The sequence below is a fragment of the Ochotona princeps genome, chromosome 4 (genome assembly GCF_030435755.1).
Source record: "Ochotona princeps isolate mOchPri1 chromosome 4, mOchPri1.hap1, whole genome shotgun sequence".
NCBI classification, from domain to species: Eukaryota; Metazoa; Chordata; class Mammalia; order Lagomorpha; family Ochotonidae; genus Ochotona; species Ochotona princeps.
The window spans coordinates 53,317,480-53,333,104 of NC_080835.1; the positions used below are offsets into that span (position 1 = coordinate 53,317,480).

The following is a 15,625-nucleotide window of genomic DNA, read 5'->3' on the forward strand; positions in this document are numbered from 1 at the left end:
CTGCAGCATCTACCAATATACTCAAGACTCGGGGCTAGGAGTGATTCTGGTTGGGGGTGCTGTAGAAGCTCCCCTTCTAGGCCACTGTTCCCATGGATGAGCACAGGAGCCGGGACTAGGGACAGACTGGACTGGGCAGGGCTGTAACAACTGTTGGCCTGAAAGTGAGCTGAGTTTGGGGAAGGGTCAAGCTGTTGGCTCAAGTAAGAGCCAGGATAAGTGTTGGTTAGCTGACTTTGCTGCAGCATCCTCTGGGAAGTGCAGGATCCGGAGCTGGGAGTGGGCCTAGCAGGTAACTGTGGGAACTCCTCTGCTGGGCTGCAGCTCCCTCTACAGAGCAAGAAAGCCAGGACTGGGAGCAGGTTAGGCTGGATACGGTGGCAGAACCCATTAGCATATGGGTGGACTGGGTTGTGGGCAAGTTATGGGTGCTGAGGCTATACCATAGCTGTATACAAAAGCTGTATGAAATATGGGACAGACCAGACTAGTCTGCTGTATATACTGGCATGTGCAAAAGCTGGGGCTTGGGGTGGGCCTGATGAGGGTTACTGAGGGTCGCCCCAAATAGGCTGCAGTCCCCACTAGTGTGGGCAAGGGACAGGTCTGAGGCATACTGGGTTGGGCTGGGATGCAGCACCTGTAGGTTTGCAAAGGACATGGGGCTGGGACCAGAATTGATCAGACAACTGTAATCACCAGGTGCATGCATAGGCTGATGTGACTGAGCTGATTCCGAACTGAGCCAGACTCCACACTGGCTGGCATATGTAAGGGCAGATCTGAGGTTACCTCAGGCGAGGTATCTTGTGGGATCTCCCAACTGCACCACTGGACTCAAAACTACGGCTACAGGGGTAAATCACAGGATTTGGGGCCCAACTTTGGAATGCATATATAAGCACTGGGCCTCCTTGGTTGCTGATGCCTGTGCAGTGGATAGCATGTCATGGTGGACATGACAGCCAGCTCATTTAGGCCTGCAGAGGACAATGAGTGCCATGTCAGAGAATGAAGAACAGAAAAGGTTGGACAACTTTCCTGGCCAAGTTTGGTCGCAAGTGTCTGGGTGAGTGGATGTACTAGAGTGGACTTTCTCAGTCAGTGGACTTCAGAAGGATTTTCTCAACCTTGAAGTAACAAAACCAACAGTGTCTTGAAACTATTAAAACCACTCAAGCAATACCCAGGGAACATTCTTCTCCACATTGGGGTTTCTAAGATGACATGAAGTGGACACCCCCATCCCTGGGTGCTGATGTAGTTTGGTAGCTGGGAGTTCCCCATTCTCCATCCCACGCAGCAGAAAAGAGAAAAGGAAAACTGGAAACACATGTCACACTCATCATCCCCCATGTTTTGGCCGTCCCACCTCAATCGGTGGTCCTCATGGGGACCTCCCAGCCATGTAAACACATCAAAAATTAAATTTTAGAAACTTTTTAAAATTGTGTCTGGGGGATAAACTTTCAGATCTGTTTTTTGTTATCGCAGCAATTCATTCTATACTGGTGATGTTCCATTTTGTCACGTGGTTTGTATTAATATCTAGACAAAATGAACATCCAGAAAATATCCAAGTTTAGGAGGAATGGTGGGCAAGAAAAAAACAGTAACATTTTATAAAAGACTTGCCGGAATAGAAAAAAACAAAAATGCTTTTCTTCGCTAATACTTACAATCAACAAGTCATTTGTCCACACGACAGAAACACAGTTATTCCAGATGCAGAGACACTTTAACTTATTATTTAAATATATTTATTAACATAAGATGTTATTGTTGGGGGGGGGTCAATGCTGTGGTATAGTGAATAAAGCTGCCACCTGTGACACCAGTATCCAATATGGACATCAGTTCCATTCCTGGCTGCTCTACTTCTGTTCCAGCTTCCTGCTTATGGCCTGGGAAAGCAGATGATGGCCCAGGTGCTTGAATCCCTGCACCCACTTGGGAGACCCAGAAGAAGATCCTGTCTCCCAGCTTCAGCAAGACCCAGCCTGGACTGCTGTTGCGACCATTTAAAGAGCAAACCAGGGCCCGGCGCAGTGGTCTAGCGGCTAAAGTCCTCGCCTTGAACACGCCAGGATCCCATATGGACCCTGGTCCTAATCCTGGCAGCTCCACTTCCCATCCAGCTCCCTGCTTGTGGCCTGGGAAAGCAGTCGAGGACGGCCCAAAGCCTTGGGACCCTGTACCCGCGTGGGAGACCCAGAGGAAGTTCCAGGTTCCCACTTCGAATTGGCGCAGCACTGGCCATTGCGGCTCACTTGGGGAGTCAATCATCGGACGGAAGATCTTCCTCTCTGTCTCTCCTCCTCTCTGTATATCTGGTTTTGTAATAAAAATAAATAAATCTTTCAAGAAAAAAAAGAAAATAACTTGATGATATGAGTTCTCTCCATACTCATTATCTTCCTGCGTTACTAAATACTTCTTTTATAAACACTGCTTAACAGTGTTTATTAGTTTATTGTTAAACTAATCTGAAAATACATTCTCTACAAGAAGCAAACATTACTACTGACATTAAAAAATCTGCTTGCTTTATTAGTCTTACAATTACATTCTTTTTTTTTTTCCTTTGACAATCTTTACATAGTTAATTAGGGCACAAAGGTTCAAGGGATACAGGAAAGTGAGCAAGACTATTATTTCCACATTTTAGATTATTAAATAAAGAAAATTTACCTGAGAAGCTATAGTAAGGATGTTAACTAGAGTATCATAAATTTACTTTCCAATCATAAATTTTGCAATCAGAATGAAACAGCTGTCCTTACACAAAGTAAAAAATCTAGCAAATTTTTTCTTTTTCCAAAACCTATGCCTCATTTTGTATTTTTTCACTGTTTGAAAATATGCTGCTACTTCAGGGGCCTGCTATTGCTCACTGGAAAAAAAAAAAAAACATACACAATACAATTGAACGGTCCCACAGTTATTCAATATGCTCTTCCCAATCTGACAAACTTGATCCTAACTCAAAGAAAACTTACCTGCTTTACATTATATCCTGCTTTCGCACTAGTTTCAATAAACATGACATTCAGCTCTTTGGCTTTCCTCTCTCCCTCCTCAATTGACACTTGCCTGTAAAAAAATAAAGAGATAAACAAATCCTTACTTTGAAAGACAGTATTATAAAATTATATAAAAAATTGAAAATAACTATTCCTAATACTGGTGGCTGCACAGGTGAGAGCAGTCCAAAAATTCAAGTTCTGCCAATTATCCTAATAATGTCCCTTATAGTAGATTAAAAAAACAAAGCTAACTGCTATTTATTTGAGAGGGGGAGAGAAAGACAGCATGTTTGCACCACCATCTGCTGGTTTACTCTCCAAATACTGTGATGACTAACTCTTGGTATAGGCCGCAGCAGGAGTTGGAAATTCAATCTGTGTCTCCCATGTGGCTGAAGTCCTTGAGAAACATCACTGTCTCCCCTGTCCACATTAGAATAAGACCCAGAGACAAGTACTACATACAGGACATGAGTTTTGTAATTGCTGGGTCAATGCTTGCTACAAAAATACTTCACTGAAAAGAAACCTTCAACTGTACTCTGACAGAACAATAGGTGGGGAAGGGGGTTGGAAGGCAATCTCTAGCATCTTCTGAATGTGATCAATGAGTTTCTATCATAACCTGTAATATTATTGTGGTTTACTAATTTAAATGTTTTATACTAATCATTCACTCTCAAAATTCCCTACCTTTAATCAGTACAGTTTCTCTGAGCTGGCTTGTAGACCTGCCATGACCCAACAGCCCTTAACGGCTCTCTTCAGAAGGTATTTCCTGCCCATTTTCCCCTACACATTATGTCTCAGACTGAAACCTATTTTTACATAGTTTTGATTCCTTTAAAGGAGAAATGATAATTAGATGCAAGTCTGGGCTCACTTCTCCTGCTTCAGGTCGTTTCAGTAAACTGAACTAGTAAATGCTAAAATTTTTAAGGCTAAAAAGACTCATGAGGGAATGGTGTTGTGGCATAGTGAGTGAAAGCTGTTGCCTGTAACACCAGCATCCCGTATATATGGGCAAGACTCAACATCCCATGACGATAAAAACTCTTGAACAAATTAGAAGTAGAAGGAAAATACCTCAAAACAAAAAAGGTTACATATGACAAGTCAACAGCCAATGTCATCTTGATCAGGGAAAAGCTGAAACCAATACTCCTTTGATGTAGCACGAGAAAGTCATGTCCACTCTCACTACTTGTTCAATATAGTATTGGAAATATGAGCAAGAACAGGGAAGTAAAAGAAATAGGGGCATCAAAATTGGAAATGAGGAAATCAATATCTTTGCTCACAGATGACATTTTTTAAGAAAATATATACATGGAAAAATCTAAACATTCTACCAAAAGTTGAAACTAAAAAAATCAATTCATTAAAGTTACAGAATACAAAATCACTATATAAAAGCGCAATTTTTAAATACCAATAAGGAGCCTGCTGAAGGTAACAAACAAATCCCATTGACAATAGCTATGTAAAAATAAAATACTTAGCAAACAGATTAGCCAAAAAAGAAAGTGAAAAATTCTTAGGATAAAAATTACAAAACATGTGGCCAGAGTGGTGCCATATCAGGTTAATCCTCCCCTTGCTGGTGTCAGCAACCCATATGGGTGCTGACCTGTGTCCTGGCCATTCCACTTCCAATCAAGCTCTCCGCTAATGACATGTGAAAGCAGTGGATGCTTGAAGATGGAAGACCTCTCTTGCTGGTTCTTCTCTCTCTGTAAAATCCGCCTTTCCAGTAAAAAAAAAAAAAAAAATTAAGATTCATTTTATTTTATTGGAAAGGCAGATTTATAAAGAGAAAGAGAGATACATTTTCCATGGACTGGTTCATTCCCCAAGTGGCCTCAACTGCTGGAGCTGAGCTGAAACGAAGCCAAGAGCCAGGAACTTCATCTGGGTTTCCCACGCAGGTGCAGGGTCCCAAGGCTTTGGGCCATCCTCGACTGCTTTCCCAGGTCACAAACAGGGAACTGGATGGGAAATGGAGCAGCTGGAACACGAACCAGCGACCATAAGGGATCCCAGGTGTGCAAAGTGAGAACTTTAGCCACTAGGCTACCTACCACTCAGGGCCGTAAAAGATAATTAAAAAAAAAATTATAAAACAAGGATGAAGGAACTCATTAAGATATTCCTGGGCCCAGCACGGTGGCCTAGTGGCTAAAGTCCTCGCCTTGAACCCACCGGGATCCCATATGGACCCTGGTTCTAATCCCAGCAGCTCCACTTCCCATTCAGCTCCCTGCTTGTGGCCTGGGAAAGCAGTTGAGGACGGCCCAAAGCTTTGGGACCCTGCACCTGTGTGGGAGATCTGCAGGAGGTTCCTGGTTCCTGGCTTCAGATTGGCGCAGCACCGGCCATTGTTGTCATTTGGGGAGTGAATCACTGGATGGAAGATCTTCCTCTCTGTCTCTCCTCCTCTCTGCATATCTGACTTTGTAACAACAACAACAACAATAATAATAATAATAATAATAGATATTCCTTGCTCATGGATTTTAAGAATTAAAAATTTTAAAATGTCCTTACTAAAGCAACCTACAGATTCAATGTAATCCCTATCGAAATACCAGTGACCTTCTTTACAGGATTAGGAAAAATAGTCCTATAGTTTATGCAGAGCTGCAAAGATCAGAACAGCCAAGTGGGGAGGTGGGAGAGGGGCTGCTGGGGTGGTCTATCAGCAAAGTCCTCACCTTGCATGCGCCAGGATCCCATATGGGTCCTGGTTCTAATCCCAGCAGCCCTGCTTCCCTTCCAGCTCCCTGCCCCACGGCCTGGGAAAGCAGTCGAGGACAGCCCAAAGCCTTGGGACCCTGCACATGGATGGGAGACCCAGAACAGGCTCCCGGCTTCAGATCAGCGTAGCTCTGGCCGTTGTGGTCATGTGAAGAGTGAATCATCGGACAGAGGATATTTCTCTCTGTCTCTCCTTTCTCTATATATCTTAGCAATAAAATTAACAAATCTTTAAAAAAATGTATACGACAAAGCTACAGTAATTACAACAACTTAATACTAGCATAAAAACTCAGAGTTCAATGGGCCAGATTAGAAAGTCCAAACATTAAGCCACATACCCAAACCAACTAATTTCTGGCAAAAGAGCTAAAAAAACACACTAGAGAAACGACAGTCTTTTCAATAAATGACATGGCAAAACTGCACGTATGTAGGCAGAAGATAAAAATTAGTTCTTGCCTTTGACTCAAAATGTCAACAGTGCCAAGGCTGAGATATACTGTTTTAAACAATGGAAACTCGACAGTGTTTGGACCTCTTTTGTATCTGCTGCAATCACTTCCTTGGCAATCTCATGCAGTCTCATACATTAAAACATCAGCAATGCTCGTGACTTCCAAACTTATTCTAGCCTGGACTACTCTGAACTCGAGGTTTATATCCTAGTGGGCATCATTTGAACATCTAACAGCCATTCTCAACATAACAAGAACAAAACTGACATCATGTTGTTCTCTCCTAAATCTGGACAGTCTTTTTTCATCTCAACTAATGAGTTATTCAGGCCAAAGGCAAGGTATTATTCCTTTTAAAAAGAAAATATTCTTTTTTACATTGGAAAGGTATATTTAAAGGAAAAAAAAAGAAAGAGACAGAGAGAAAAATCTTCCAATCCAAAACCAGGGTGTTTCTCTGGGTCTCCCACACGGGTGCAGGGGCCCAACGCTTTGGGCCATCTTCTACTACTTTTCCAGGCCACAAGCAGATGGAAAGTGGAGTAGCTGGAACATGAACCAGCACCACACAGGATCCCAGTGCTTGCAGGTGAAGGATTAACCAATTGAGCCATTCTTTCAGGCCCATCCTTAAAAATTTTTTTTAAAGATATATTTGAGGGTCCAGTGTGGCGTGGCCTAGTGGCTAAAGTCCTCACCTTGAACATGCCAGGATCCCATATGGGCCTTGGTTCTAATCCCAGTAGCTTCACTTCCCATCCAGCTCCCTGCTTGTGGCCTGGGAAGGTGGTCGAGGACGGCCCAATGTTTTGGGATCCTGCACCCGTGTGGGAGACCCAGAGGAAGTTCCTGGTTCCTGGCTTCGGATCAGCACAGCATCGACCATTGTTGTCATTTTTGGAGTGAATCATTGGATGAAGATCTTCCTCTCTGTCTCTCCTCCTCTCTGATTATCTGACTTTGTAATAAAAATAAATAAATCTTTAAAAAGAAAAAAGATATATTTGAAAGTGGTGTCATGTGCAGTATCTTCATTTGCATTCTTACCCTTTTAGATATTTCATATCTCCCTAACTTCCTTATTTTTCATTCATTTATCATACTATCTATTTTCAAGAAAAAATATTAATAAATAGATGGTTACTCAATACATAATTATTTAGATAACCCTCTGGAATAAAAGCTTCTTAAAACTTTGCTTTTCATTTCTCTACACTTAGAATAACAGGATCCTGGATATATTACACTCAAAAAATTTTTTTTTATTCTGAAACTAAGCTGCCTACACTCACTGTGTGTGCATCTGAATACCAATCATACACTATGACCTTCTCTCTTCCTTGCAAGATTTATTTTATTTTTATTATAAAGTCAGATATACAGACAGGAGGAGAGACAGAAGAAATGATTCACTCTAAGTGACCAGAGCTGCGCCGATCCAAAGCCAAAAGCCAGGAACCTCCTCTGGGTCTCCCATATGGGTGCAGGGTCTCAAGGGCTTTGGGCTGTCTTTGACTGCTTTTCTAAGCCACAAGCAGGGAGCTGGATGGGAAACGGAGCTGCCGGGATTAGAACCGGTGCCCATACGGGAACCCAGCGTGTGCAAAGCGAGGAATTCAACCATTAGGCTATTGCACTGGGCTCTCACATATTTCTTGAATGCATGGTCTGTAGGTTTTAAAGGTTTCAAGCAGAAATCTTTCCTGGTTTTAGAAACCTGAGTATAGGGGCCAGTGTGGTGGCCTAGCAGCTAAAGTCCTCACATTGAACGCGCCAGGATCCCATTCAGGCACTGGTTCTAATCCCGGCAGCCCTACTTCCCATCCAGCTCCTTGCCTGTGGCCTGGGAAAGCAGTAGAAAACGGCCCAAAGCTTTGGGATCCTGCACCAGTATGGGAGACCAGGAGGAAGTTCCTGGTTCCTGGCTTTGGATCAGTGCAGAACCGACCATTGTGCTCACTTGGGGAGTGAATCATCAAGCACAAGATCTTTTTCTCTGTCTCTCCTCCTCTCTGTACATCTGATTTTGTAATAAAAATAAAATAATTCTTTAAAAAAAAAAGAAGAAGAAAACAAACCTAAGTATATTTACTATTGCTATCCTAAGCTACAGGAAGTGTCCCAATTTTACTTTGACTGTCAGAATCATCAGGCAAGATACTTCATGGGTTCAGGGGAAGGCATTTAGTTCAGTAGTTCAGATGCCCATATCCTATACTGGGGAGGCTAGCTCAGCTGTCCAGGTCCTGACTCCAGCTTCCAGGTGATGCAGACGTTGGAAAACATTGTGACACCTCAAACAACTGGATTCCTGCTACTCAAATGGAGACCTAGAATTGACTTCCTGACTCCATCTGCAGGCTTCTGGGGAGTGAAGCAATGGATAGAATCTCTCTCTTCCCATCTCTCAAAATTAATATTCCAAAATGTTAAAAATATATAGACTCAGGTGTGAACATTTATTCTAGTGGTTAAGATGTCTGCATACCACATCAAAATATATACGTTTAATAGTTAACTCTGGCTTCTGTCTCCAGTTTCTAACACAATCTTGTAATTCTCATGTTGAAGATAAATACGATAGTGAAAATTTATATCACAGTAACACATGCAACAAAAAGCTTTTTCTAAAGAAAATATGGAATCATATTTCAAATTAACGTAAAAATATTTATTTAAGAGCCAGAAAAGAGAGGAAGGGATACAGAGCCTATAGACTGCTTTATCCCCTAAATGCCCACACAGCTGGGACTGGGCCAGATGAAAGCACGAGCCAGATCTCAGTTGGAGAATCCCATGAGAGGAGCAGGAAATCAATGACCTGAGCCATCACTGAATCTCCCAAGTCTGCATTAGCAAGAAGCTGGAATCAGGAGCTGGAGCTGGGAAATGAATTTAGGTATTTCAATGGGGGAACTGGGGGCATCTTAACCAATAAGCACTCAATTCTGATGTACTTTCAAAACAAAAGGGGTTTTTTGTGTTTTTTTGCAACTATACCACCAATTCTAACGGAGTTGTCATAGACAAACACAAGATTAACATTTCCACAAATCTTTAACTGGAATTTCTCTGACACATTTCAATTAATATCACAAGTGTATTATCTGAATTTCAATATCCAATTCATGAATGAAAAAACAACAATAAGTGAAAGCTCCAGATGTTAAGTAGTATGATTTAAACTACTTTAGAAAAGAATATATAGATTGCTTTAGACTGCTGAAAGCAAAATTCCAAGCCATGGTTTCCACAGTGAACGTTAATACATTCAGCATCCTGTGATATGAATATGGCTTTCCTCATTTGATTAAGGTATTACAATCAAGCTATTCAGTTAAACTGCAAAGCCTGGCTCAACCATACAATTAAAAATCTTCCCAGAACAAAAAACCCACACCATTGAATTATAGTGAATGTTTAAAGAAGATTATTAAGCAAAGATTGTGCACTAATTATGAATAATTTTTGAAGACAAGACACTTCAAAAATGGTTTGCTTTAAAAAAATATATTACCTGGCTTATAAGGCTTTAAAAATGAAAAATACCTATTGATTTACCCACACAGACTTAAACATAAACAAAACTCAACTTCCCTTAAGGACTGGGTTTATATTCAGATTTCAACACTAAAGAATGGGGCAGGCCTAGCACAGTAGGTTAAGCCTCTACCTGTGATACTGGCATCCCATATGAGCCCCAGATTGAGTCCCAGCCGCTCCACTATCGATCCAGCACCCTGCTAATTTGCCTGGGAAAGCATTAAAACATGACCAATGTGGGCCCGGCGGCTTGGCCTAGCGGCTAAAGTCCTCGCCTTGAAAGCCCCGGGATCCCATATGGGCGCCAGTTCTAATCCCGGCAGCTCCACTTCCCATCCAGCTCCCTGCTTGTGTCCTGGGAAAGCGGTTGAGGACGGCCCAAGGCTTTGGGACCCTGCACCCGCGTGGGAGACCCAGAAAAGGTTCCTGGTTCCTGGCATCGGATCAGCTCGCACCGGCCGTTGCGGCTCACTTGGGGAGTGAAACATCGGATGCAAGATCTTCCTCTCTGTCTCTCCTCCTCTCTGTATATCCGGCTTTCCAATAATAATAAAATCTTAAAAAAAAAAAAAAACAAAAAAAAACATGACCAATGTCCATAGGCTCTGGCACTCACATGGGAGACTATGAGGAAACCCTAGGCTCCAAGCTTTGGACCAACCCAGTTCCAGCAATTATGGCCATTTGGAGAATGAATCAGCAGTTGGAAGATATTTTCTATCTCTCTATCTCTCTCTCCAACTCTGCCTTTCAAATAACAATAAATAAATATTTTCAAAAAACGGTGGAAAGGAGGTATAAACTTAAGGATTAATCAGTCTCCTCTCAAATTTTCAGTGAATAAAACTAACAGACTACTTAACATGAAAATCAAACATTCTGTACACACAAAAATCACTTCATACCTCTTGTCAGCAAGATCTGTTTTATTTCCTACTAGCATGATGATAACATCACTTCCTCTTTCTGTTCTGACATCATCAATCCATTTTGTAGTTTGCTGGAATGAATTAACATCTGGTATAGGATAGTGGATAAAGAGATCAATGTTACTGAAAATGCCTCTCCAACAGATGGATACCCACCTGCCCCCACATGCCCTGGAAGCTGGAAGGGGGCTGGCACATTAGGAACCCACCTTTAATGTGCCTGCAACATAACTCCATTTTATCTGGTTACAACTGTCAGTGATTTAAGCAAATATTAAGAATAAGATTCTCAGGATTCTTTCCAGAGTAGCTTAAAAAGTTTTGACAATAATCAAATGAATGTGACTTATTAAGCAATTAAAAAAACCTTTTTGAAATACACAGACAGCTAAGGCAGATAATATGGTGTCACATTGCCACAGTGCTTTTTTTGATCACTTACACATATCAAACATGACAAAGAAAGCATTTCCAAAAGTATGTCAGCCAGTAAGTCCCAACACATCCAGAAAATCTGTAAAGCCTTTAAACAGTTTTCAATACCTGTTTTGCATTGCTTACTCAGTTTTTGATCACTTTAACCCAAAGTTTATTAACTTAACACAATGGAATCACATAAAAAATCCACCTTTTCAAGTATTGAATTCAGTGCTTCAATTCACTTAACAGTAGCTAAGAAAAATACTTTATTAATATTTTAACCACATTTGTGAAATTTTAAAAGAAAATACAACAGGTTTCAGTTGATTTGGTTAAAGTGAGCACAAACATTTTAAAGCTACAAAACTTGTCAATGCACAATAACCAACATACATTCTATTTAAAACAAGTAGCAACCCAAAGTAAAGCTGCAAGAGAAGGACTGCATATAGCCCCTAGCCATAGAAAGTTCCCAACACAATCCTATAATTTCTAATTTTGTCATTACCATATTATTTAGCATTATGACTTGTGGCTGAGTAGGTATGAAAAGATGTATAGTAATGGTACTACTGGCTCAAACCAAATTTATTTATATGCTTCTGAAGAAGTCCAAGATGCTGTACAACCCTACAAATTTGGAATTACTACACAGAAAAATGCTTAATGCTGCCATTACGTTATAAACCAATTTACAGAGAAAATTTCAAGCAGAGGGTATTTTCTCTTAGTCACTTGAAATGCTCTGTGCATATTTACAATCATCTGAGAGGCCAAAGACAATATTCAGTATGAGAAGACCATTAATTATTTCATCTCCTATTGTAATTCATCAAGTCAGTCAGTCATATGATCCAAGCAAAAATGATACAGAAACTGCACATCACATTTTCTCTGTCTTCCTCTGTAGAAAGAGAATGGCTAGAAGCGGAAAGCAGAGAAAAGCTGGCCAACACAAGTTTTAATAGCCTCAACAGAAGCCACGGAAGACTTAGAAAGCCTGGCAAAAGCCTTTAATGCAGGTTATTCTATTTTAGAGAAATCTGCAGATTGATTTTAATGCAAAAGAAGAGATTTCTTCAACTGTGATTATGGTACGGCTTATGGATAATAGGATAGTAAGAAAGCTTTGAGGAGCAATATAAAAGGACAAAAAAGAAAAAATTTTTTGAGTGAATGACCTAGGACAGTAGAAACAAAGCATACTGATATAAACATCAAAGCAAATATTTCTGACCTGACTGGACTGTGCTAAGTTTGCTGTGATACAACATATTTTCACATGCCAGGAGGGAAAACAAGCACAAGACAAAAACATGCATGCAGCTAAGCTAAAGGTTGAAAGATTAGAAATGCATAATTCCCCCCACTCACTTGTGATATCATAAACAACAACTGCCACAGTGGAGTCACGAATGTAGCTAGGAATCAAGCTCCTGAACCGCTCTTGACCTGCTGTGTCCCATAATTGCAATCGTACCTAACAACAAAATCAGTCAAACAAGCAAGAAAAATAAGAAAGGTCAACCCGTTGCAATATACCTACTTGTAATATCGTAAACTACTACGGCTGCAGCAGAATCACGGATGTAACTGGGAATGAGGCTACGGAAACGTTCCTGACCCGCAGTATCCCACAGCTGCAGCCTGATCTGTGGGATGGGAGAAAACAAATAAAAAAAAAAAAAAAATCCAAGCTAACACTAAAAAGAAAATTTTTTAAAGGAGAACAGTGAGAAGGGACTAGAAAGGATATTCATACAAGAGGTTGAATGAGAAATGAAAGTAATAAAAGATTCCTTCAGGAATCAGTAACACTAAAATATGCTTGGTCTAAAGGTAGAGTGAAAAACATCATTGTGAAAGATTTGCATAACCAGAAATATGGTATCTCCATTTGCCCTCTCTAAAACCTGTCCCTTTCAGATAATAAGTTGACTGCTAATTTTTTTAAATACTGAAAAAACATGAGATAAATAGCAGTAAACTGCCTAGTCTGTCAGAGTAAAAGATTAAATGCTTCTTTGAAAGCCTTTCTGAAGCTAAAATGTCTCTTTTTACTGCGTCCAGATTAGTTTGAAGTAGTTTGGAATTGAGTCTTTGACACTGTGCTCATGTTTCTCCCATATATTTCTCCCTAGAACACTGTATATAACTTAACAAAAGAGGAGAAGTATTTTTTGGCAATCCTATATAAGATCTTTTACTTACTTTTCTCACACACTACAGGCAAAAAAGCCTGAAAAAATCATTACGTTTTCTTACCATTATAAAGCAGTTCCAGGCTTTCAAATTTTAAGAAATAGCATGTTACATATGAAAACATAAAGGAGAAAATTCAAAAGAAAAAAACTCACACAGAGAGATAAAATAGAATTCTTTGAGATAGAGGTCCCACAGACTGCATGTCAGATATTCATTGTGTAGGTGACAAATATCTTCAAAGGGTAGGTAGACAAAGTATAGGATTCACACTGTGTTTAAAAAGCATGCTCTAAAGAATATAAAAATCCATCAAATACATGCTACTTGTTCTATTTTGCCATCTTGGTATATATTCTATTTCAATAAATAAAATCTTAAGGTAATAAATTGTGTGATATTCAAATGCAATCTTTCCAAATGCCTTAAAAATAACTTTCTGGGTTAGCACAGTGGCGTATCAAGCTAATCTTCCAGCTGTGACACCACCATTCCATACACACACTGGTATGTGTCCCTGCTGCTCCACTTCTGATCCAGCTCTTCGTTTAAGGCCTGGGAAAGTAGAAGAAAATGGCCCAAGTCCTTGGGCCCCTACAACCACATGGAAGACCCAGAAGAAGCTCATGGGTTTGGAATGGGCGAGCTCTGGCCATCGTAACAATTTGGGGAGTGAAGCAGCAGATGGAAGACCTGTAATTCTTTCAAAGTAAAATAAATAACCTTTAAAAAAAAAAAACAGCATTTGGACCTGGCGCAATAGCCTAGTGGCCAAAGTGCATGCCTTACATGTACCACGATCCCATATGGGTGCCAATTCATGTCCTGGATGTTCCACTTCCCATTCAACTCCCTGCCTGGGGCCTGAAATGGTAGTGGAGGAAATGCCAGCGCCTTGGGACCCTGCCCATACATAGGAGACCTGGAAGAAGCTCCTGGCTTCAGATTGGCTCAGCTCTGGATGCTGTGGCCACATAGGGAGTGAACCAGTGGATGGAAGATCTTTCTTTTTTCTCTATTGCCTTTCCAATAAAAATAAACCTTAAAAAATAGCATTCAAAGGTTATAAGCTTTTTTCAAAAAATTTAGCTTTAATTCTCTCTTAAAACTCCTTTATTTTTCCAAGTCATGATGACAACTTTTGTTTCATAAGCCAAAGAACTTCAGGTTTTCACAAATAACTGGCTTTCTCTCCTCCTTTGGATCTCACCTAGAAATCAGAATACAGAGTGCTAAGTACCAACAATTTTTCTCAAGGTCTATATATTAACTTCAGTGACTATAATCATTAATTACACACCTGCTCATAGTATTCTAACCTGGAATATTGCAAAAAGCTGCACACTGAAAAAATTACTCACTGTTCGATCCTCCAAATACATTGTTTTTGATAAAAAGTCAATGCCAATTGTTGCCTACAAAACAAAACAAAAAACAAAGATGTTAACAAGTAACAATAGTTTGAAAGTGAGTAGGAATGTAGCATTCAAATGGGATGTATGACAGAAGAAACACCACAGTCAGGCAAAAACAAATTTTCAATGCTAGCATTCATACACTAAACAATCATTTACATCATGAATTACTGAAACTTCAGTTTGACTACCTGCATTTGAACCTAGGACTAGGCATCTTCCAATGCAGGATGCTGTAAGCTAGTTCACCAGCAACTTCATAAAATCCTGCGGCTACAGACAATGGTTTGCTACTTGTGCCCAACCACAGATGTCAGAAATACACAAACATGATTTTGCAAAAGGACTATAATTTTTCAATGTAGGGCTCAGCGGCGTGGCCTAGCAGCTAAAGTCCTCACCTTGAACCCGCCGGGATCCCATATGGGCGCTGGTTCTAATCCTGGCAGTGCCACTTCCCATCCAGCTCCCTGCTTGTGGCCTGGGAAAGCAGTTGAGGACCGCCCAAATCCTTGGGACCCTGCACCCGCATGGGAGACCTGGAAGAGGTTCCTGGTTCCTGGCTTCGGATCGGCGCGCACCGGCCCATTGCGGCTCACTTGGGGAGTGAATCATCGGACGGAAGATCTTCCTCTCTGTCTCTCCTCCTCTCTGTATATCTGACTTTGCAATAAAAATAAATAAATCTTTAAAAAAAAATTTTTTTTCAATGCAAAAGTAATTAGAGAAAGGTTTCCCTTTATACCAAGCAATGAAAATAGGCTTGAGTATGAAGTTCAAACCCATGTGAATTTCTGTTACCTATCCCTACCCAAACTACAGAAATAAGTGATTGGAAAAAATGCAAAGACTTGAGTTAAGGGGAAAAAAAACCA

At 40.6% G+C, this 15,625-nt stretch overlaps 1 protein-coding gene across 2 annotated transcripts in view; it reads right to left on the bottom strand.

The window, feature by feature from the left end:
* The window catches only part of RAB6A (RAB6A, member RAS oncogene family), a 54,600-nt gene that overhangs the window by 6,090 nt on the left and 32,885 nt on the right, over positions 1–15,625 (bottom strand). Inside the window, exons 3-6 of one of the 2 annotated variants that reach the window (XM_058663566.1) lie at positions 14,697–14,750; positions 12,508–12,613; positions 10,690–10,801; positions 3,000–3,093 (exon numbers count right to left, since the gene is read on the bottom strand). In XM_058663566.1, the coding sequence (XP_058519549.1) occupies positions 3,000–3,093; positions 10,690–10,801; positions 12,508–12,613; positions 14,697–14,750 (366 nt within the window). Of the gene's footprint in view, positions 1–2,999; positions 3,094–10,689; positions 10,802–12,507; positions 12,614–12,679; positions 12,786–14,696; positions 14,751–15,625 lie in introns of both variants that reach the window. The other variant, XM_058663565.1, reaches the window with a different exon arrangement.